Source organism: Rosa rugosa, chromosome 7 (genome assembly GCF_958449725.1).
Source record: "Rosa rugosa chromosome 7, drRosRugo1.1, whole genome shotgun sequence".
NCBI lineage: Eukaryota > Viridiplantae > Streptophyta > Magnoliopsida > Rosales > Rosaceae > Rosa > Rosa rugosa.
Window position 1 is genome coordinate 24,870,596 of NC_084826.1, and position 24,215 is coordinate 24,894,810.

Genomic DNA, 24,215 nt, shown 5'->3' on the forward strand with positions numbered 1-24,215 from the left:
AAGGAAACTCTACCTAGATTAATTAAATGGTCATAACAGATCTCTCTCTCTCTCTCTCTCCCTTTCTCTCACATTCTAGATCTCTACGGGTTCAAAGCTTCTTTCTTCGAGATCTCTATATCATTCCAGATCTCTCATCAGGATTCTGCAGGGATACTTCAAGTGTAGCATTGTTAGAGGACATTTCATTAAAGCCTTTGTCTTTGAGCTTTCTTGAGTGAAATCAATGGAAGCAGCCTAGAATAAAGATAATATCATTTTGCAATTAAAAATTACAAAAATAAAAAGAAACTATCCTATACAAAATGAAAAGATTCGGGGAACAGTAATTGTTGGGTTTTGAAATTCTTCACACGGTTTTGGGAAATAGTAGTTCATAATTTAATATTGATCATCAACTCACACTGACTTATTAAATTGAATTTAATTATGAAAAGTGTGTAGGGCCCGCATAAATGTTCACACAGAATTCTTTTCCTGTGCGGGGAGACCAATGACCACCCCCTCAAATGCCACAAAAAATAAGTCTGTGAATGTAGGGTAGGCAATGGGCTATACATACAAATTTCAGTGTGTATAGAGTGTAATGCATACAGATCAAAATCAGTGCGTAATGAGTTATTTGCTAGTAGTGAAGGTTGGCAGATTATTTCGATGTTATTGCAGGGACTAGCACAGGTGGCCTTGTCACCGCCATGCTTACTGCCCCGGATCAAAACAACCGTCCCTTGTTTGCGGCTAACCAGATTGTCGATTTTTACCTTGAGCACTGCCCTAAAATATTCCCACAAATCAAGTAATTATATCTCCAACACTGATAATTAATTGAAATTTAATTAGTAATTACTATTACGCTTAACGATTAACCATGATCTATTTAACTATTTTCCTTGTGCATGTTGTATATCTGTCCACAGTATTCCACTGTTTGGTAACGCCTTAGAAAATGCAAAGGGTGTATACGCACCAAAATATGATGGCAAGTATTTACACAAGCTTATCAAGGAAAAATTAGGAGACAGACGATTGAACCAGACATTGACCAATGTTGTGATCCCAACTTTTGATATAAGTTGCCTCCAACCAGCTATCTTCTCCACCTACGAGGTTTGTTTCGGTCTGATCCTTATAAATTTCTTGTGTATATAATGTATATTTTAATTTGGTGCTCTTACTAATATATAATTCTTAATAATGAGAAAAAATTATATGTTGGTTTATTGTAGTTGAAAAGGAACAAGAAATTAGATCCGGCTCTACTGTCAGATATATGCATCGGAACTTCAGCAGCACCAACTTATCTTCCCTCGCATTATTTCAAAACCGCAACAAGAGAATTCCATCTCGTTGATGGCGGTGTGGCTGCTAATAACCCGGTATTAACTAATTGATCATATCGTTGATCACTTTTCAAGCAATAAAATTTATCATCAAAAATAAAAGAGCAATGCTACCGCCACCAAAAAATTATACCAAAAAGCAATACCAAATGACATAGTGTTTGAGTTGGCATCTTACGTGTCATGACCCCAATTTAATAATTTCCAGCAAATTTCATTGATTTTATCTAGAAAACTAATTAATCAGCAAAAAAGAATAACGTGATTCACCAAACAACCAAATCTGCTACCACCCTTCCTCAAACAAAACAACCACATTTGCAGAATCAAAAGAGCAAGAAATCAAGTGAATAGCGCAAAGAAATTACATCAAATCTGGGAGACTCTATATATAATAGTACAACTATTTCTTTCCCCCTCTAACAATATGAGAATTCATATTAAATTCATTTAAAACTCATTTGAAACCCAGTAGAGATGGATCTAGCCATCAATTAAAAATCACCATTTCTCATTTACTCCATCACTATATATCTCTATTTCCAGCAGGATGAAACCCACCACCACTAACAGTATATAATAGATCATTATTCAATTGTCAATGAACTAATGAATTAAGCCATACACAACTTTGTATTCTATTTACTCTATTTTGGTTAATGGCCTTTTCTTACAGTTACATGTTAAAGTCTCCATGATTTAAGGGAACGTTTAGGTTCTTCATTCCGTTTGTTGTTGTTTATCATATACATTTTTTTTTTCTAATTAAACAACAATAACTTTTACTTATTGATCTTTCCATTTTAAAGAATAAAAATAAAATATAAGAATACATGCTAAAAATAGTTTGATGATATGGCACCTGCCACATCATTTGGTATTGATATTTGGTATAATTATTTGGGATCTCAAGCATTTTTGAAAATAAAAAGTCACTTGTGTTAATTATACTTCTTAGGGTTTGACTGCTATAACCGAAGTGACAAAAGAAATCAAGAAGGGAAATTCTGACTTCTCTCCGGTTGAGGCAGCTGATCAGGGTAATAGGTTCCTCCTCATATCTTTGGGTACTGGTTCATCAGCAAAATCCAAGGACGATGCCACAGTAGCAGCTAAGTGGGGTATTATGACATGGTTGATGCAAGCCAACTTTCAATGTCCATTGTTAGATGTACTCACTGAAGCAAGTAGTGACATGGTAGATTGCCACCTTTCTACCATTTTCCAAGCTCTTTGGTCTGACGATAACTACCTTCGAATTCAGGTACATATATATACATCGATCTAATCAATATAAATATATGACCTTTTAAATTGAATCATGTTTTAAACAATTGATAAGGGAACAAACGATCTGATTATTTTGATTATTTGCTTAACTAATGTGATCACGTACAAGTGCTCCATGGCATCCAGTATAATATGCTTAAACTCTAATGTGGGCAGGATGACCAATTGAGCACCGACTTGAATTCTATGGATAATGCTACGCCCGAAAACTTGAAAAAACTTGTAAAAGTAGGAGAGGCACTGTTAAAGAAACAAGCTTCAAAGTTGAATATAGCTACCGGCCTCCATGAGCCTGATGAACGTCATATTACTAATGAAGAGGCTCTCAGAAGGTACTTATTGATTACAAATTACTCTCTGTACGTACTGGGATTTGTATCAAAGCATCATAAACATATATTCATAATTCATTAATATTACTATTATTAATTAGTTATTTGTTTTCTTAATCATTCTGCATATGTAGGGTAGTGGCGGTGTTCTCCAAAGAGAAGAAGGAACGTGCAATCTGATCAGCAGCACCACAAGCAAACCCAGCATCTGCCAGCTGATCGATAAGCTTGATACTCGATCTGTTGAAGAAAAATAAATGCCCATCATATATAGTGATGGTGGAATATTGATGCTTAATACTAGAGTTTCGACTATCTTGTAACTCAGTTAGTGCGTACTGAGATTATGTTCTCAATAAATACCAATCTACTACCTTTGTTATTTGTGATGGAACTAGCTTGTTCTGCACTATAATTTTCCTTTTCTTCATTTGGAAGCTAAGTCTCATGAGTTTAATTAGAAACAAAACATCCCATCTATCAGTAGAAGAATTAATGGTACGTGACTTAATTAACATAAAAGCTAGCTTAATCGTTGTTGAGAGTCGAAGTATTTTCAAATTTAACATCTCCTATTCTCCAACTTTCTTCATCAGCAAAAGCACCACGTGTCATAGATCTGGAGGTTCATTCAATGGGTTGGTTAGAAGGCTTAGTTAATTTAAGAGGTCCTCGGTATTTCTTTTCTTTTTTTCTTTTAAGTTTGATTTGTAAATTGCCTTTCATGATTACATGGGTTTCACAACTAAAATCAATTGTCAATGGATGAAGTTGACCTAAATCATTATAAACTTATAGATAAAGTCCCTATATTGTCATGTGGGAGTCATACTCTCAAAACACCCCCGCACGTATGACAAATTTTCATATATTGGGCGACGTAAAGCTCGTGAGGCCGCAAGGCATATGTACGAAAGAATTTGGGAAAACCCGCTCTGGTAGTAATCTAGGCTTACCAACCACAACCAATTGGCAATGGAGGAAGTTAACTCGAATTCATATAAACCCATAGGCGATGTCTCAACCTTTCCCTGTAGGATTCATACTCTCAACATTGAATTATCCAGAATTAATACTATAACGAGTTTAAGGTCGAGTTTGGTGTAGCAGTGATTCTAAAAAAAGCGACTTATGCTGTGTTATTAGAATAATCAGCTTTGAACTTAAGTTGTTGAGTGTTTGATGAGATAGAGGGAACTAGAACTTATGAGCAGATAAGTCTTTTGGTATTTAAAAAAAATCCAATTGCTGCTTCTATTGGCAGCTGCTTCTAAAAGTATGGTTTAGCCAACTTCTATAATCTGCATTGAAAGTTGTGAACTTGAGAAATAAGCTGCAGTTTCTTACTTCACCAAACGCATCTGTTAAACAACGACAAGCGCGGCCAGTGGCCTACCATTGTACCGATACTGTCCCAACTTAACCACCCATTAGGTGTTGGGTTTTAATCACAAAAGGCCTCGGTATAATTGGGTAAGAGTCACCCACTTATAAGTTATATTTTATTTGTCACTTTTCCAATGTGTGATCTTTCCTCTCCAACACGCCCCCTCACGTGCAACCTAACTCTAGGTCTGCACGTGAAATTAATTAATCCAATTCCCACATTGGAAATTGGGACACAATTCTCATATCGGAGACTTGATCAATACAATCCAAGGCCCACATTGGACACTTGGTAATAATCCAATCGGAATATTTCGATGGCAATACAAGAAACCACAATTTGGGCTCATGATACGTGTCTACGTGGAGACGCAATTGGAGAAGGACTCGGTCTGATACCATGTTAACCAACGACAAGCGTGGCCTGTTGCCTACCATTGTACCGATACTGTCCCAACTTAACCACCCATTAGGAGTTGGGTTTTAATCACAAAAGGCCTCGGTACAATTGGGTAAGAGTCACCCACTTATAAGTTATATTTTATTTGTCACTTTTCCAATGTGGGATCTTTCCTCTCCAACAACATCAACCAACTTAACTTAATAAAAAAGCTGATAATCTGTAATACCAGCGGGGCCAAATTGGGCCTAAGGATTCATACTCTCAAGTCTCAACATAAAGAATTAACGAGTTCATCTTACTTTCTTATAAATGAATCATCTCAATTATTGTTTTTAAAGATCGCTCAAATGCCGGAGAAAAGCTAAAAGGTTTTATTGACGGACACAAACCAGAATTAATAGAAAGCTTGATCCGTTACACTGATGATATCCGGCCACCTGGGTTTTATTCGATCATAAATAACATTATAAAAAGAATTAAGTACGGTGGTTGATGATCATGTGCCCCCATACGTTGAGATTACAACATGCAAATTGTTTTATTACTTCAAACAATGTGTGCTAAAATAGAGAACCATATGCCAAGACTTTCTCGTGAAACTTTGCAACATACATATCAGTGAGACTTTGCAATATGTCCATGGGGAGACCTTGCAAGGCGAAGCCACTTCTCTTCGGACAACAATTTTGCAAACCTACATATTAATATCAGTTATAAATTTCTATTTTTTTTTATAAATTAAATAGAGGATTAGGTGATATTAGTTCCTCTGCGACAGTCGATTTGGGGTGACTGGCACCCACCCACAATCTTGAAAGAAAGGGGGCCATCGTAACCGGGAACCCACTGCCCGTCCCTCTATTTTATTTTATTTAAAAAGGAAAAGAAAACACAAGAAGAGAGGGGGACAAGAACCAAAACCTCTCTGAAAACAAAATGAAATAAAGTACTCAAAGTGAGCACTGAGCTAAAATAGTTACAAACTGATGAATAGAGCAACCATGCAGCAGAAACCACCTTTGCATGAAAACTATCAAGCACTTCAGAATTAGCTAATACAGAATGCCCCTCATGATCCACCCCATAGTTAGCTAAGCAGTCAGCCACTTGATTCCCTTCTCGATAAATATGTGAAAACCGAATCTGCATAGAGGAGAGAATGGTACAACAATTAGGGTTTAACCTTGCAGATTGTGAACAAAGGCAGCTGAAGCACAAGGAGGTCAAGAGTCCCACCAATAATGCCCCTCATGATCCACCCCATAGTTAGCTAAGCAGTCAGCCACTTGATTCCCTTCTCGATAAATATGTAAAAACTGAATCTGCATAAATATGTGACCCAAGTTATAAATTTCTATTAGCTAGGTTACATATTTTACCATTCTGTATATTGAAACCTGTTGATCAGCAATTAGGGTTTTCAAACATGTTATGTACGTAGTTACCTTATAAGAGCCTCTTTATTAGTCTCATGATTACAAGCTTCGAATCTGCCTGTCTCTAAATTAACCCTTGAAACTGGTTGTCTCAATAGTCTTTCACCAACTTTGAGAAGATGGTCCAGATTCTTCTCTGTTGCTATATCTACTGAAGATACTTCGCCACTTAGTGTGTGATCCTGCGTCTGTTTATTTCCATCCTATGTACTGTACGTCAATTAAACATCAACTCAACTCCAATTTATGCTATATAAAAGCATATACCTGAATTCGAAGATAGTTTTTCTCCGAGTGAAGGGCTTTGAACACCACAGAAAGATGCAAATCGACCATATCGGCACTTGCTTGACTGAAAGCATTGATCAATGGGGTGGAACCACCGCTCGTTAACCAATTCCACACACCCCACTTGGAGGCAACATGAGCATTGTATTTCAGTTCAGCTTTCGATGAGCCAGTTCCTAAGGATATCACCAGAAATCGTCCATAGTCCATTGGTTTTATAGGAAAGAAGTCTGAACTCCCCTTAACTATTTCCTTTGTCACTTCACCAATAGCAATCAAAGTCTGCAAGGGCAAAAATACAATTGGTTTGTTTTTCTATTGGTTTATATTGGCTATGTGATAATATGAGTATTGAACATACCGGATTATTTGCTTCCAATCCACCATCTATCAGGTGAAGGGGAAGTCTAAGGTGTGTTGATGTTTGTCATACATCAACTTTTCAATAAATATATATTAAATTAAATTATTTGGTCAACAGGTTATTCACTTAAAATTTAACATTTGTACTTAAAAAAAAAAAAACTACCATACTAAGTACTCATTTATTATTTTATACGTAAATTGTTCAAAAACTTGTAATGAATATAGTAAATGTAGTAATTACTTTAATTACAACTATAATTATCACTAACTACGTCCAATGTGGTCGTTTGTTGTAAAATGTCTCATCAATGATATAATTTACAAAAGAAAGGACTCTAGTTAGAAAAAGAACAACTGGATTACAAGAATAAGGACTTGAAAAGTTTTAGGTCTAATATGATTATTTACCATATAAACAAAACATTTGTTGTAGCAGTGGTAAAGTGATCGTTTTTTTTTTGTAAATGGAATCATATTTCAAGTAATTATCATAAAAACAACTATAATTACCACATTATACCTCAATTGTTATAATTTATAGTAAAATGCATTGTCAAACGAGTAATTATCTCATGGATGATGAGATTTACACAAGAAAAGTATTAAATTACAAAATAGAGAACTTTAATACACAATTAAGGACTCGCGCCTCATTTACAATATATACATAAAGTTTTATCATTTTGACAGCAATTCGTTGTCACATTAGTAAAATGGTTCTCAGACTTGTAATATAAAAAATTACCACAAATATGAGCTTGATTACTACTTCTACAACAATTCGTTGTCTCATTGGTCAAATGGTTCTCAAACTTGTAATATTGAAGAATTACCACAAATACAACCTTGGTTATTACTTTGGACCTCAATTGCCGTAAAATCTAGAAAAAACATTGTCAAATAAGTAAATAACTCCTAAATGACAGTAGTTACAAAATAGACAACCTTATTACATCATAAAGGACTCACCGCAAATTTAATTAGATATATGAAGTTTTACCATTATAGCAACACATTCGTTGTTTTATTAGTAAAGTGGTTCTGAAAACTTGCAATAGTGAAGTATTAAAACTTATTACAACTAAATTACCACTTTTTATCAAAATTCGTTGTTTTATTGGTAAAACGGTTCTCAAACTTGTTATAGTGAAATATTAACACTAATTACAACTTGACTACCACTTTTTACAATAATTCGTTCTATCAATAATTTTATGACTTGGGGTTGGAATATCGAAGCATTATCAAAATTACAACCTTAATTACTACTATTGACCTCTATTATCGTAAAATCAAAAGAGAACATGGTTAGTCAAGTGTGTCTTTGTTTTTTTTTAACTGAGGACGGGTCTTCTCTATGTGCCCTTCTTTTCCTTTCTCTTTCTTTCTTCTTCCTTCTTCCTTCTTCCTTCTTGGTCCATAGTTCAAATTCTAGCGTGTTAGATCCATGCCGCCCTGAACATCACTCTGCTATCACTTCTCTGCTGCAATTCTCTCCATCCTTAGTTTCTCTTGTCTTTGAATTTATAGAAATTTAATCGAAGAAGCCCCAAAACCCCCAAATAAGAATTCCCAAACCCTAAAATTTTCAATCTGTCTTAATCTCTCGTCAACCTTTCTCCGGGACCTAGCGCCGCGAAACCGTAACGAAGTAATGACAGTCGAAATGGTGGCATTACTGTCCAGTGAGACTCGATGTGATTCCCTGCAGACTTTCTTGGAACGATTTGATGAGACTCTATTTGGGTTCTTTACTATTATTTTACCATCAGGGTCTTGCTGAGTTTGTGAATTTGATGTAATTTTGGAGGTGGATGAACTGATGTTTATTGATTTTTGGCCAAAGAAGGGTTGGTTCAAACTCAAGGAAAGAGTTTAACCTGGTTATTTTTTTCATTGCTCTTGGTACAGGGAGTGAGGAAACCAGAGAACGAGACTCCAGTAACTAAGCAAGCTCCTAAAAAGAGTGCTGCTAAGGCGTCTAGTAAATATTCCAAGAGGAAATGATATGTGCTTCGATTTTACCACAAATAGAACCTTGATTACTAACGTCAATTATCGTAAAATCAAGATAGAATGTCGTTAAATAAGTAATTAGTTGATGACCACAATAGTTACAAAATAGAGAACCTCATTACACCTTTAAAGATTCGGCCATAATTTTTAACACACATTTCTATTGTGTGGACAATTTTTAAAAAATCCTTGACAAAAACATAAGAAAAAGAAGCCTTGACTAAAAAAAAAAAAAAAGTCGAGTTGGTGAGTCTAACTCTGTCGGACTTTAACTCTTATCTTTCAGAAAAAGCATAGCTCTCTGGATCGAATTGAGCGCCGAAGCTCCCAAGTCATCCTTTGCCTGGTCTCTGCCAAACGCGCCACCGATTCTGCTATCATTGCCGACTTCGGGCTCCATTTCGTCCACAAACCCAAGAAAACTCTCGTTGTTTCAGTACGGTGTTCGTAGTTTTGTTGATCGCCACATCAGAACTCGTCGTGTATGCAAATTGTTAAGTATTATACATAATATTAGTACTCCACGGGAGCAAAAGCATGGACAATATATGAGATTGGAATTGAGGTGTTTGATTTTTTGAACCTATCACGTGACAAGACTGCCTCATTCAAAATATTCTCTTTATTATGATATTATATTTAATAAAGTAAAAACAAATATTGGTCTTATCTTCTTCTCAACAAAAGCTGGCTTAGGTAACTTGAGACAAGAGGAGGAATATGTCAATATGATATGATTCTGGTGCATTTACAAGAACATGTAAAAGACAGAACAGTAACATTTAAAGGTATAGACTAAAAGAAGGGGTTTCCTAAGATCTCAAAAAGGGTCCTTCAGAGTCTTCATACTCGTGTTTACTACCCGTTTGAGATGCCATTTTAGATGTCCTCCTTGTAGGAACAAGAGGATTTCTCTCTTCTTCGTAAATGGCTTCAGGTTAATTTGTACATCTCCCCTCCCTTGAAGTCAGGATGTACATAAGCATCCTTAAGGTAAGCACGAGGATGAGTGACATTAATAATCTAGCAACAAGGGGACAAAAATGATGAGTGACATGTAAACAATGAGATAAGCAGAGAATGATAGACCAAAATTTTCAGCCTGACTGAGAAGTAGTATAACCCACCTGGTGACGGAAAATCACGTAGGCAAAAGCAAAGAAGATAAGAATAAATGGAAGAAGCTAGTAAAGGTGTGACAACATAATATACAAGCCCCAGCAACAGAGATATAACTGTATTCATCATCCATCAATGCTTGAAACAATATCAGGCATAGAAGGTTCATATATACGATCCATCATCCATCCATGCCTAAAACAAAGAAAAGATTACGCAAGTATTAACAAACCACAATCAATTGACATTATGTTTGGACTTACTAATTTTCTAGCAAGAATATTAAAATACTCATGCCATTAACAATGCTAGTTTCAATAGATCACCTACGTACGTATTAGAAATCATATACTAATGAAACAACTTCCAACCAAACAATAGTACAAATTTACCAAATATATAAACACAACCATTATCATTCTAGCTTGTTTATTATTCTCAGATACCCTGGGTTCACAACATCACTAATCAAAAACCATAATACAAAGAACCCTACAAGAAGTTGGCAAAAGAAAGAGATGCCGTTTAAGCAGCTATAAATGCTTAACTGACACTATAACATATTAGGCAGTGTCTCCTAAACTACAAAAGCCTGCCAATCAGCATCATTAATCTATAATAGAAATACAAAATTAACAGGCTTTCTAACCTTTAGCCAGACACCTAGGAAGATAATAGATCAGTGTGCCATTATCTCGCAACAATAGATATTGCCTAGACTTTTATCTGCCCCTATATATTATATAAACATGAGGTCAATAAGTTCTATGTTCGCCAAGGATGGGACTATATATGATGTCCACTAGCAAAAGCCATGGCCTCCAACTTGAAAGAAATAAGGGGGCACTACTAGAATTTTGGCCTTAGACATCATGACAATTACATCGGTGAGGAATTCACGTGATGTAAAAAAATATCATTAACATCGATTCCTCAAATACCGATTTCTATGCATATTACTGACATCGATTTTTACTATTGACTGATGTCTACAATTTAATTCTAAAAGTAAAAAAAACGAGAAAATGACTAAGTTTAAAATTTTAGCACGCGGGGACCAAAATTTTCATTCCCAACACACTTAGTCAGTTTTCCCACTCTCTCTAGCAGCCCATTTTCATCCTCATTCACTACCTCTAACAAAACTGGCCACCCGACCATCTCTCTAGCTCTTCCCCGAAACCCTAGCCCTCCCCTCCTTCCTCTCCCGCTCTCTTTTCACGGCCACCACTACCTCTGTAATACCCCGGAAAATCCAAATTAAATTCCGTGGATTTTTAGAAATGATTTCACGATAGTAGGAGCGAGTACGAAGCTTGGAGAAGTTGTGGAATTAGTTCGAACGATTTTATTTTCGAAAACGAACGTTTTTAGGGGGTCAACAAAGTTGACTTTTTATACGTTCAAAATTTGGGAAAACTCCCTTCATGAAAGTTGTAGAGCTCGTCGATACGAGTTCGTGGACATGTGGAACGCAATATTCGGAGTTCGTATGATTAAGTTATGAATATTTGAAAATTGGGAATTTTCTATAAATAGGAAAAATATCAGATTTATTCATTAAGGACGAAAAAATGCAAATTTTGCATTTTGGCCCCCGGTTTCCTCCGTTCTCTCTCCTCCCTACGCAGCCGACCCGACTGACCCGACCCGGACCCATCTCCCTCCTCCGGCGTCCTCCGGCCACGACCCGGCCCTCTCCGGACTCGCCGTGCCACGACCAGCCGCCTGGTGGCCTCCTCTTGCACCGCCGCTGCCCCCAGACGTGGATCGAAGCCCCCCAGAGCCTAGCATTCGACCCGACCGGATCTTGGCCGTGCCGGCGTTGCACGGGCCGATCCTCCCCATTTTCGTGATCTCCTCCTCCCCCTGATCATCCCCATATAGGCCTTGCTTGACGATTTGGAGTGTGGAGTGAAAGATCACGAGTTGAAGATTTCGACGTCCCTGATTCAATCTGGAATCTGATCAGACGCACGAGATTAATCCAACTTCAACGCTTGATTTAGGACGATCTAGGCCGAACCAGGCTTAGCTCCAGGTATGAAAGTCGACCACCCTTTCATTTTGAACCAGTTTGTAGTTGGTCACTTTGCCATCTGAGGTGGTTGACCGGCGTTGACCGCCGCGTTGACCGCCCACTGACCACCGCTTGTGGCGGCGCATCAGACCATATTTCGAGTTTTCATTATCTAGGCGATGATCTATGCATCCATACGAGCGTTTTGATATATAACATGGTCATGTTAAAAAAAGTTGATAAATAGTGGATTTTCGTTTTGACGTTACTATTTAACGTTTTTACGTTTATCTTCGGTTTACGATCTGTGAAGATCTGACCATCGGTTTTGCTTCAATTTTGGATATGTTGATCGTATGACTGTCCCGGTGACTTTGTGAGGTCACGGGCGAAGATCCGACCGTTGGATCTTCGTATAATTGAGAAATAGTGATTCGGAAGGCGATTCGTGAGAATCTGACCGTCGGATTTTCATATAATTTTATGGAGATGTTTGTTAGAGTGATTCAAGAAGATCTGAGTCTTTAATGATAATTTTGGAGGATGATCCTAAGGGCGATCCGTGAGGATCCGACCGTTGGATCATCGTATAAATTCGATCTGACCGTTGGATCATCATTAAATTAGAATCCGACCGTTGGATTTCCGTATATGTGTGCTTTTGAGTTGTTGGCTAAGTTAAGATCATTATTGGATTAGGTGATCGATGGATTTATTTGGCGGACGATTCGTGAGATTGTTAATGGAGCTGTTAAGAAGACGCAGCTGGATTAGAGGTGAGTAAACCTCACGTGGTTCATATTACGAACCCAATATATTTAATTGCTTTATTTTGCAATCATATGAACTATTGTTGGTGTATTAGACATTCCTGTGTGAATGTCTGTATATATATTATTACGTGAAATAATATGTATTGTTGGAGTTGTGTTGAGTTTATTGTTGAGAAACAATATATTGTGAGAGGTATTGAGTTTATTGTTGAGACACAATATATTGTGAGAGGTGTTGAGTTTTATTGTTGAGGAACAATAAATTGTTGTGATCTGTGGAGATCACTAGGTCACGAGGTGACCATGGCATCTATTAGTGAATCACGCTCTCGTACCGGGCTGGTGGTTATTAATAGTATTAAATCGTAATCACGTCTGTGGCCGGACGAGTGGTTACGTTCAGTTAGAGCTCTAGTCTGTCTGCCAAATGTGGAGTGACCTTATGAGTGAAATTGAGAGTAACTCATAAGTGTCAATATATATATGGTAACCTTATGAGGGAAATTGAGAGTAACTCATAAGGGTCTATATATATATATGAGTCTGTCTACCAAATGTTGGGAAATCTTATGAGCGAATTTGAGAGTAACTCATAAGTGTCTATATATATATATGAGAGTGAGGGATCTTATGAGCTAAATTGAGAGTAACTCATAAGTGTCTACATATATATATGAGAGTGAGTGATCTTATGAGCTAAATTGAGAGTAACTCATAAGTGTCTATATATATATATGAGAGTGAGAAAGTAACGTGGGTTTGTGGTAGTCTTGAAATCTAATAAATCAACAGTTCTTTCTTGTTTACTCATACTGGCTGTAAAAAGCTTACCGGGTTTTGTGTTGTTGCAACTCCCGGTACACTATTCAAATTGTGTAGCGGGTAATCCTACAGGACAGGAGAACCAGGACGGTGATCGTGCGGTTAGAGCAATTGTTAGAGTTTTACAACAATTGTAAGTTGTGAGGTGTGTTATGCTCATTTGAGCTTTATAATATATTGTGAGAGTGAATTGTAATAATGAACTCGAAGTTTCGAGATTTGGTTTTTTGTAATTGTAATTATTCAGGTTCCGGATTTGAATTTATTATTCAAAATTCGGGGCGTGACAGTTTGGTATCAGAGCGTAAGGTACATATTTGGTGATAATCAGTACCTCCCGAGTGATGGCCCGTCTGCAGCGGTTCCCCATCATATACTCTTCGGTACTGGTAAAATCATTGGGTATGTCTTAGTATGGGGTCTAGACAACGTGTAAGTCCGTAGGACGGTAGAGTTGTCTACTAAGTTCGTATTAGAATAAGTTTAGTTTCCGCGAGTTGTGATCTTCGAGGAATAGGAACCTCTGGATTTAACTCTGATGAGTCGGTGAGGTAGAGGTCGAGTCTGATGTAGGGACATGACCTTTCTATGGAGACAGTTGAGGATGAGGTGGAGGCATTAGAGGTTGAGTTGCCTAGTCTACCTGTAGTTGATGTGATGGATGTTATTCTTGGGTTGAAATGGTGAAAGAGATTGAGACCCTAGGAATAGTTGAAAAGAGAATTGATCTCACCAACTCAAGATGATAGGAGTGTGAGAGATTATGAGACAGAATTCTCAAGACTATATTGGTGTTCGAGTGTAGTGATGTAATTTGGGAGATACTTATGTTACCTTTAATAAGGGTAGTATGTCAAGTGATCATGGCATAGGTTGACTTTGTAAGTAAAGTGGTGGAGCTTGTGTAGCTTCTTTGAGTTATCACCTTTGAGGAATGGGAACCTTTGGATTAAACTCTGGTGGAGTTATTGAGGATGGTTTTCACGAAAAACAGTATCCTTATGTGCATTGTAGTCGTTGGTTGTTGGGGTCATGGTGTTTGACCAATGCTTGTATCTAAAGTCGTTACGAGTATTTGACTAGTAGTTGTGATACTTTCCATTAGTTGGATATGCAGATGTTTTGAGTTGAAGAATACTTAGCAGTTATTGGTTGCTTAGTGATGGAATTGTGTTATAATGGAGCATTCATTCATGCACAGTTGTTTGGTGTTTAGGATAGCTACTATATATTAGCTAAATGTCGGGGTGTGGTTTGAGATCTGCGGATGGTATTGGAAATTATTGTGGAGTGCTGGTTCACTGACTATTGTTGAGTAGTAATGCATAATTCGTTGTTACTATGATGGATTTTGTGTATGGTTGACTTATGGAAAGATTGATATGACCTCGTGATAGGATTGACTGTGAAGAGACATTGTGTTGATGTATGAGCTTAGGTAATAACGTTGTTTTCAACTCTAGGAGTGCTAGGGTTGTATAACTAATTTATGAGGCCAGATACTGTTGTGAGGACAGATTATGGATTATGACGTGGTTAGTGTGAAGTGCTATAATCACAGAATTTTGACCCACTAGATGTTGACTTACCACCAAATGAGCAGTGAGGTGATTCGTGGGTGAGATACTGAGTGTGGTACCAGTATCGATTAGTGGATGCTAAGATGGTACATATTGCTTGTTGAAGCAATTGATAGATGGAGTGATCGAGATTTTTTTTAGAGTTGTAAGTGTAACTCTAAAGATGTGGGTTTTTCCTAGCTAACTCAGGAAGTGTTTAGCTTTATTAATCCCTAATTCTAGCAACGAAATTATTGTGTTTGGTTTGACTCAGAGGATACTAGCTTGACCTCTGTGTGACTTAATTGATTGCTAGGTTTTGAATGATTGTTTGTGATAAATCATTTTGAAAGATGTGTGCAGCAGAGTCTCGATGGTTTTGAAAAGAGTATTAAGTGACCAAGGTTCGATCCTTGGTGTTGTTGTGGTTAAACAAAAAAGAAAAAGAAAACATGCACACAATCTTATTGATTTTATATTACAAAAAGGGAAACGAGGACTATGCTATACTAAGCCTAGTCAGCAGCTCCGGATGGGTTGAGGCTGAGCTCAAGAGAAACGTTTGAGCCACTGTGGTAACCGCCTGAGCCACCAGAATAGTAACCAAAAGCGCTACCTTCCTCGGAAGTAGCCTTCAGGTTACCAAAGACGTCCTCGCCGTGCACGGGGAACAGAGGAAGAGTTTGAACCTCCTGGTGATCTCCTCCTCGTTGTTGCAGGGATGTTTGTCCTCCTGTTGTGCCAAAAGAGTTGTACTGGTATTAGTGTTGAAGTGTGAGGAAGAATACGAAACAAAATTTAAGTAAATAAATCCTTCATTACCAGTAGAATAGGTGGAACCAAAGTTGAGATCAATGGATCTACCATCATCAGTAGAACTAGTGGACCCAAAATTGATGTCAATGGATCCACCAGCTGGCCCAAAATTGATGTCGATGGATCCACCAGCACCAGTAGAACCAGTGGACCCAAAATTGAGATCAATGGATCTACCAGTACCAAGAGAACTAGTTCTCATGGGCACTGGAGCAGCCTGATTACACCTATTCATCTGCTTCTCTCGAGCCCTGACGTTCTGGAACCAAAAGTAAATGTTCTTACCCTCAACATACCCATACTGGTTCAGCTGGAGACAGATCTCGTGAATCTGCTCTGTAGTTGGGCACTTAAATCCCTTGACATAGTAAAGATCCTTGAGGATTCTTATTTGTTCTGGAGTAGGAATCCACCTGGTACGGCTTCGCCAGAAATCCATGTTGGCACTACTTCCAGCTGCTTGGGTGTTTCCTCCCTCCTCTGTTGGTTGCTGTTGTTGTGGTTCCATTTGTTGCGGGGTTTGGAGCTCCATTAGTTGCAGAGTTCGTGGCTCTTGGGTCATGGGGTGAGAGGATGTGGAAATCGAGGAATACATGGTTTAGTGTTTGAGGGAGATTTTGTTAGAAGGATTGGAGTTGTTGAACTGGTGATTGGAGATCTGAGATTCTCAGAGGAAAGATGAGATCGAATCTTCAAATGGAAGAAAAGATCTGAGAAAGAAGGATTGAAGATTTGGAGGAAAAGATTGAAGATCTGAAAGTTCAGAGGAAAGATGGGATTGAATCAACTAGATGGGAGAGAAGATCAGAAGAGAAGGATTGAAATTGATGAAGAAAGGATTTGAGAAGAGAAAGGCTGAAGAGTTGAGAGAGAAAGGCTTGAGCTCGGAAGAAAATTTCTTTTCTTTTGGAGTGAACAGTTTTTCCCCAGAATGCACCTATTTATAGAACAAGGTGAGCAGATCTCCACCGTTGGATGAACGATCTCAGAATTTGAATCCACGCGTTGGATTAAAGTCATCCGAAAACCCGGAAAAGTTGTTGGCGCGTGGAGAGCGTGTAAGGGGACAGGCCGAACCTCGAGATGCTGTGGCAGACAGCTTTAGCCGAAAGCAGATTTGACTGCCGTAAATCACGGAAGGGATAAGCCGTGACACAAGTGGGCCGTACTTGGGCCTGTCTCGGATCAAGGCATCACTGTAGCTGTGGGTGGAGGCCTGATGGGCCGAGTTTCAGAAACAGTTTTGGACATGATGGGCCGAGTTTCTGAAACAGTTTTGGATGAGTTGGGCCGGATTTCTGTAACAGTTTTGGATACGTTGGGCTGGGTTTCTGCAACAGTCTTGGATGTTTTGGGCCGAATTGTTGAAACAGTTGAAACAGTTGGTTTAAATAAAAGGATTGGTATGGATAATAACGTGAGCAGCCGTGCTCGAGTGGTTGAGTGTACAGTTCGTGTACAAGAGGTCTGAGGTTCGAACCTCGCCTCTTGTTTATTTTTATTATGTTCGTTTATGACATAATAAGTATAAAATTTGTACACATTATATTAAGCACAGCTTGTGCTCCAGTGGTTGGGGGACAAAGGTTTCGTGCGGCAGGTTGAGGTTTCGAACCTTGCCTCCCCCGTTATTTTATTTATGTCGCTTATGACATAATAAATATAACACGTGAGCATATATTAATGAAGGCAGCTCTTGCTTCAGTGGTTGGGAGCAAAACCTTCGTGTTTGAGGTCGGGAGTTCGAACCCTACCTCTTACAAATATTTTTGGGTCTCGTATATGCTTGATATACGGACGTATATACGGTATGTACGGTATACATACGTATATACGGTCTGTACATTATGCATACGTATATACAGTTGTACGGTATGCATACGTATACACGATCTGTACGGTATGTATACGTATATACGGTATGTACAATTTCATACCGTAGCCGAGCTGGAAGTTGGTGGGCCGATTGGTAGGCCCAAATAGTAAGCCCAATTGTTCGGCCCGAATAGTAGGCCCAAATGTTAAACCCAAAGTGGTTTGGGCCGGTTCGAAATTTGGATGGTTCGGTTTCTTCGGCCCAATTGGCCAGCCCTAGTGCTTAACCCAAGGATTGAGCAAGCCCAAGTCATCATCATTGGATGACATAATTTATTGGCGTGCTTTTGGGGATGATTTGTTTTGAGTGATGCATCTTAAGTTTTACTATGGAGATTTACCGTGATGCTAATTGAGTAGCGAAACACTTTGTGAGAGTGTTTACTGTGCTTGTATGCCAGTACAGAGTGATGATCTATGTGAAGATCTATGTGATGATCTATGTGAAGATCTATGTGAGGATCTATGAGATGATCCATGTGATGATTTTGTGTAATTGATGTGGATTGATGTTGAACAATTGTGTTGTGCGTTTACGTTTGTGATGAAAGGATTTAGTGGCCATAGGAATGTATTTTTATACAAGGGTTGAGGCTTTGTAGATTACTACAGCTTTGGGAAAGATGGATATTCGATGGTTAGGTCAACCTTAATCGAGAGGAATTGACTTACGCTCAAATTTCGGGACGAAATTTCTTTAAGGAGGGTAGACTGTAATACCCCGGAAAATCCAAATTAAATTCCGTGGATTTTTAGAAATGATTTCACGATAGTAGGAGCGAGTACGAAGCTTGGAGAAGTTGTGGAATTAGTTCGAACGATTTTATTTTCGAAAACGAACGTTTTTAGGGGGTCAACAAAGTTGACTTTTTATACGTTCAAAATTTGGGAAAACTCCCTTCATGAAAGTTGTAGAGCTCGTCGATACGAGTTCGTGGACATGTGGAACGCAATATTCGGAGTTCGTATGATTAAGTTATGAATATTTGAAAATTGGGAATTTTCTATAAATAGGAAAAATATCAGATTTATTCATTAAGGACGAAAAAATGCAAATTTTGCATTTTGGCCCCCGGTTTCCTCCGTTCTCTCTCCTCCCTACGCAGCCGACCCGACTGACCCGACCCGGACCCATCTCCCTCCTCCGGCGTCCTCCGGCCACGACCCGGCCCTCTCCGGACTCGCCGTGCCACGACCAGCCGCCTGGTGGCCTCCTCTTGCACCGCCGCTGCCCCCAGACGTGGATCGAAGCCCCCCAGAGCCTAGCATTCGACCCGACCGGATCTTGGCCGTGCCGGCGTTGCACGGGCCGATCCTCCCCATTTTCGTGATCTCCTCCTCCCCCTGATCATCCCCATATAGGCCTTGCTTGACGATTTGGAGTGTGGAGTGAAAGATCACGAGTTGAAGATTTCGACGTCCCTGATTCAATCTGGAATCTGATCAGACGCACGAGATTAATCCAACTTCAACGCTTGATTTAGGACGATCTAGGCCGAACCAGGCTTAGCTCCAGGTATGAAAGTCGACCACCCTTTCATTTTGAACCAGTTTGTAGTTGGTCACTTTGCCATCTGAGGTGGTTGACCGGCGTTGACCGCCGCGTTGACCGCCCACTGACCACCGCTTGTGGCGGCGCATCAGACCATATTTCGAGTTTTCATTATCTAGGCGATGATCTATGCATCCATACGAGCGTTTTGATATATAACATGGTCATGTTAAAAAAAGTTGATAAATAGTGGATTTTCGTTTTGACGTTACTATTTAACGTTTTTACGTTTATCTTCGGTTTACGATCTGTGAAGATCTGACCATCGGTTTTGCTTCAATTTTGGATATGTTGATCGTATGACTGTCCCGGTGACTTTGTGAGGTCACGGGCGAAGATCCGACCGTTGGATCTTCGTATAATTGAGAAATAGTGATTCGGAAGGCGATTCGTGAGAATCTGACCGTCGGATTTTCATATAATTTTATGGAGATGTTTGTTAGAGTGATTCAAGAAGATCTGAGTCTTTAATGATAATTTTGGAGGATGATCCTAAGGGCGATCCGTGAGGATCCGACCGTTGGATCATCGTATAAATTCGATCTGACCGTTGGATCATCATTAAATTAGAATCCGACCGTTGGATTTCCGTATATGTGTGCTTTTGAGTTGTTGGCTAAGTTAAGATCATTATTGGATTAGGTGATCGATGGATTTATTTGGCGGACGATTCGTGAGATTGTTAATGGAGCTGTTAAGAAGACGCAGCTGGATTAGAGGTGAGTAAACCTCACGTGGTTCATATTACGAACCCAATATATTTAATTGCTTTATTTTGCAATCATATGAACTATTGTTGGTGTATTAGACATTCCTGTGTGAATGTCTGTATATATATTATTACGTGAAATAATATGTATTGTTGGAGTTGTGTTGAGTTTATTGTTGAGAAACAATATATTGTGAGAGGTATTGAGTTTATTGTTGAGACACAATATATTGTGAGAGGTGTTGAGTTTTATTGTTGAGGAACAATAAATTGTTGTGATCTGTGGAGATCACTAGGTCACGAGGTGACCATGGCATCTATTAGTGAATCACGCTCTCGTACCGGGCTGGTGGTTATTAATAGTATTAAATCGTAATCACGTCTGTGGCCGGACGAGTGGTTACGTTCAGTTAGAGCTCTAGTCTGTCTGCCAAATGTGGAGTGACCTTATGAGTGAAATTGAGAGTAACTCATAAGTGTCAATATATATATGGTAACCTTATGAGGGAAATTGAGAGTAACTCATAAGGGTCTATATATATATATGAGTCTGTCTACCAAATGTTGGGAAATCTTATGAGCGAATTTGAGAGTAACTCATAAGTGTCTATATATATATATGAGAGTGAGGGATCTTATGAGCTAAATTGAGAGTAACTCATAAGTGTCTACATATATATATGAGAGTGAGTGATCTTATGAGCTAAATTGAGAGTAACTCATAAGTGTCTATATATATATATGAGAGTGAGAAAGTAACGTGGGTTTGTGGTAGTCTTGAAATCTAATAAATCAACAGTTCTTTCTTGTTTACTCATACTGGCTGTAAAAAGCTTACCGGGTTTTGTGTTGTTGCAACTCCCGGTACACTATTCAAATTGTGTAGCGGGTAATCCTACAGGACAGGAGAACCAGGACGGTGATCGTGCGGTTAGAGCAATTGTTAGAGTTTTACAACAATTGTAAGTTGTGAGGTGTGTTATGCTCATTTGAGCTTTATAATATATTGTGAGAGTGAATTGTAATAATGAACTCGAAGTTTCGAGATTTGGTTTTTTGTAATTGTAATTATTCAGGTTCCGGATTTGAATTTATTATTCAAAATTCGGGGCGTGACAACCTCCCTCTCCTCCGCTCACTCCCGTTACTATCTCTCCGGCGCCATGCCTCCGCTGGCAAGCTCTCTCTCTCTCTGTCTCACACACACACACACACACACACTTTCTCTCTCTAAAACCCTCTCAGTCTCTCTCTGGAATTGACAAAGATGAAGTCTATGCAGCCTCCAAGGAGAAAAGCGCCTCCGCCTTCAGATCTAACTATAAGGCCTTGGATTCAAAGCCTTCGCCGGCGGCTAAGTTGAAGAGTCTGTTGCCGCCAAGGCCGCCGCCGTCAAATCCTCTCAAACGTAAGCTGAGACGCTTCCTAAGAACTCCGTCCATGAAGCCTCTGGATCTCTTCGTCGAGGTACTGCTCTGTTTCTTAACCGACCTGGATCTCTTCGTCGGAAACCTTCCCTTCATTGTTAGTGTGTCAATTTGGATTTCATGGCTTGCTTAGTTGCTACTCACTCTTAGTGAGTTTTGCCAAAAGATTCAAACTTCGTGGGCTAAAGTTTTGCCAAAATTCCAAACCCTAAATTCATCGAATTCTGCGCTAAAGTTTCGAGCTTGATGAGTTTCATTTGCATTTTGCAGTGATTGAGTTTCTGGGCTGCGTTCCTCTGCTTCAGCGCCTACCCAGCTCCTCGCTCAAGAAAATCGCCCAGCTCGTAATTCCAAAGCACTATGGTGAATCCCACAACCTCATTTTTTACTGTGCTATGAAATTTCAATTGTGGTTTTGTATGCTCTCAGGGATGGCACTGTCAGTTGACTGAAGAACAATTTATCGCTGTGAAGGAACTGGTACAAATTCAAACTCAATATTCAAAGGAGATCTGATTTAGGAATAATAACAGTTTGAGATTTTGCAACATTAAAAGCCATAGTTATGTTTTCAATTGTTCTTCACCGATTTTATCATTTCTTTTTACTAGTGTTAATACTTTGTAGTTCAGGAAAAAACATGTCCTGTTCCCATTTTAAACTAGATAACAGTTTCGTCCTACACACAGTTTTGAGTATAAACTGTAATTTTTGTTAATCTGTTATTTCTTATCTGGACACTAACTTATGTTTAAGTTCAGCTGAAAACAGCTATCAGTCGTGCAACGTCCAGAAATGATTGGATGACTATCAGAGATGCCCTTGAGGTGTCTGCTGAAATATTTAAGAAGGATGGAAATAATGTTTCAGATTATGTTCAGCGTCAACTTATATCTTTGTCCATTTGGGAGGAATTACGGTATGTTGTTACAAGTCGTTTGGCCCCAGTTTCTTCAAACAACTGATTGTGATGGTCTATAAGTTTTGCTTATCCGTTTTAAAAACCGGTTGTTAATTCTTCTTGTTGGACCATCACATTATCAATTTTAATGCTTAGGTCAAACCTCAAATTGAAAAAAGAAAAAGAAAAAAGAAGGTCTTATATGTGTTGATCAGTTGCAGAACATGGAATAAGTCATTACAGTTTCAGTCTCCTTTGGTGTTCAGAGCTACAGAACTATTATATAATATCAGGTGTAACTAAGTAAACCGAATGGTTTTGTTGGAATTCATCATCAGTGCAGAGATATATAAGAATTGTGAGAGGAACGATGAATGATATATATTGATAAGAAACATGCTAGCAGCACATGAAACCTAAACTTATGCTAGGCCCTACCCGTAAAAGCCTGTAAACTTATATATATATATATATATATATGTGTGTGTGTGTGTGTGTGTGTGGGGAGTGAAATTTGCACCCTACTTTTTACAAACTACACCCCCTCTTCATATTTTAATAGTTTTGGTTTACTGTTGTTTTTCTCTCTTCCAAAATTACCCCTGTTCAGTTTCTTTATTTCTCTTGTTCTCACTTCTCAGCTCTCTGCAACTCGATCGATCAGAACTGAAAATGTCCCCCACAGCTCCGCCCACAATCCCCCTCCTCCTTCAAAACCCTACCCCCTCCTCCGCCGCCACCACATCCCCAAAGGACCACCTTCTCCCCCCACCCCATCGATTCCGATCATTCCAGAACCTTCTCCCCTCGCACCACTCACCGCCCGCCACCTCTCGATTCTGACCGGCCACGTCATCGCCTCTACCTCGAGTCCGGTTCGGATTACCGGGACCGGTCCAGGAACTATTCGTCGCGCGATTACGACCGCGAATTGCATAAACCCTATAGGAGCGATCCGGACGGCGGCGGCGGCGCTAGGTTTAGATCGGAGTACGAAGAACAACGGGATCGTCGAGTTGATGACGGTTATGGTCGTCGCTCGAGCAATCACGAAACGACGACGTTTCGCGAAGTGGAGTTCCAGGATTCGGGTTCGGGTTGCTACGACGAAAGCGCGTATGAGGAGCTGTTGAAGAGTGGGAGGAGATATGAGGCGTATGAGATTCAAAGGTGGGGTCTTGAGAGGGCCCAATCGGAGGAGGATTTGTACGATCCTTTCGAATTGGATGAGCACGATGATGAGGAGGATCAGATTGTTTCGGAGAAGAGGGATTATTATGGTTCCGAATCAGGAGGAAGAAGTAGTAGTACTAGTAGATGGAAGCAGATACAAATATTGGGTACAAGATTGGACATTTAGAATGTTTCTCATGAGTTACATATCAAGTTCTGGGTTTGCTTTTAACTGGTTTCAATCAAAGTTTCTGATGAGGAACAACATAACATGACTTTTAGAGCAATACCGTTTTGGTTGGTGTATAATTTTAACGTTTTTGGTTGCTATATAATGATAAGCTTATAATACTTGGGCTGATTATAGAAGGAAGGGCAAGAATTTACAGTAGTTGTAGCACCATCAGAAGACAAGAACAACGAGTTCTCTTTCTTATGATTACCCAATGTATTAGAAGTAGGAAATGAAATCATACCAGCCTATATTCTTCAAAATCAAAATTAGTTGGTTACAGAAATGTAGATTCATGCCCAGATTTGTACCCACATTTGAGACTTTAATTTTCAAAAAAAAAATCTTTTGCTTTCTGGGTTGTTGCATTTGATATGAGT

General features: G+C 39.0%; 1 protein-coding gene and 1 long non-coding RNA gene across 2 annotated transcripts; both read left to right on the forward strand.

Annotated features, from left to right (window-relative positions):
• The first annotated feature begins 695 nt into the window (after positions 1-695).
• On the forward strand, positions 696-3,142 carry LOC133723099 (patatin-like protein 2). Its single transcript, XM_062149930.1, has 6 exons — positions 696-796; positions 918-1,107; positions 1,227-1,376; positions 2,299-2,604; positions 2,787-2,989; positions 3,097-3,142. The coding sequence occupies exons 1-6, from the start codon at positions 696-698 to the stop codon at positions 3,140-3,142; spliced, it is 996 nt and encodes a 331-aa protein (XP_062005914.1).
• Positions 3,143-21,307: 18,165 nt separating this feature from the next.
• Positions 21,308-22,850, forward strand: LOC133722238 (uncharacterized). The gene is made up of 3 exons (XR_009852574.1): positions 21,308-21,569; positions 21,800-22,009; positions 22,291-22,850. It is a non-coding gene; the product is annotated as an uncharacterized LOC133722238 (long non-coding RNA).
• The last annotated feature ends 1,365 nt before the right edge of the window (positions 22,851-24,215 follow it).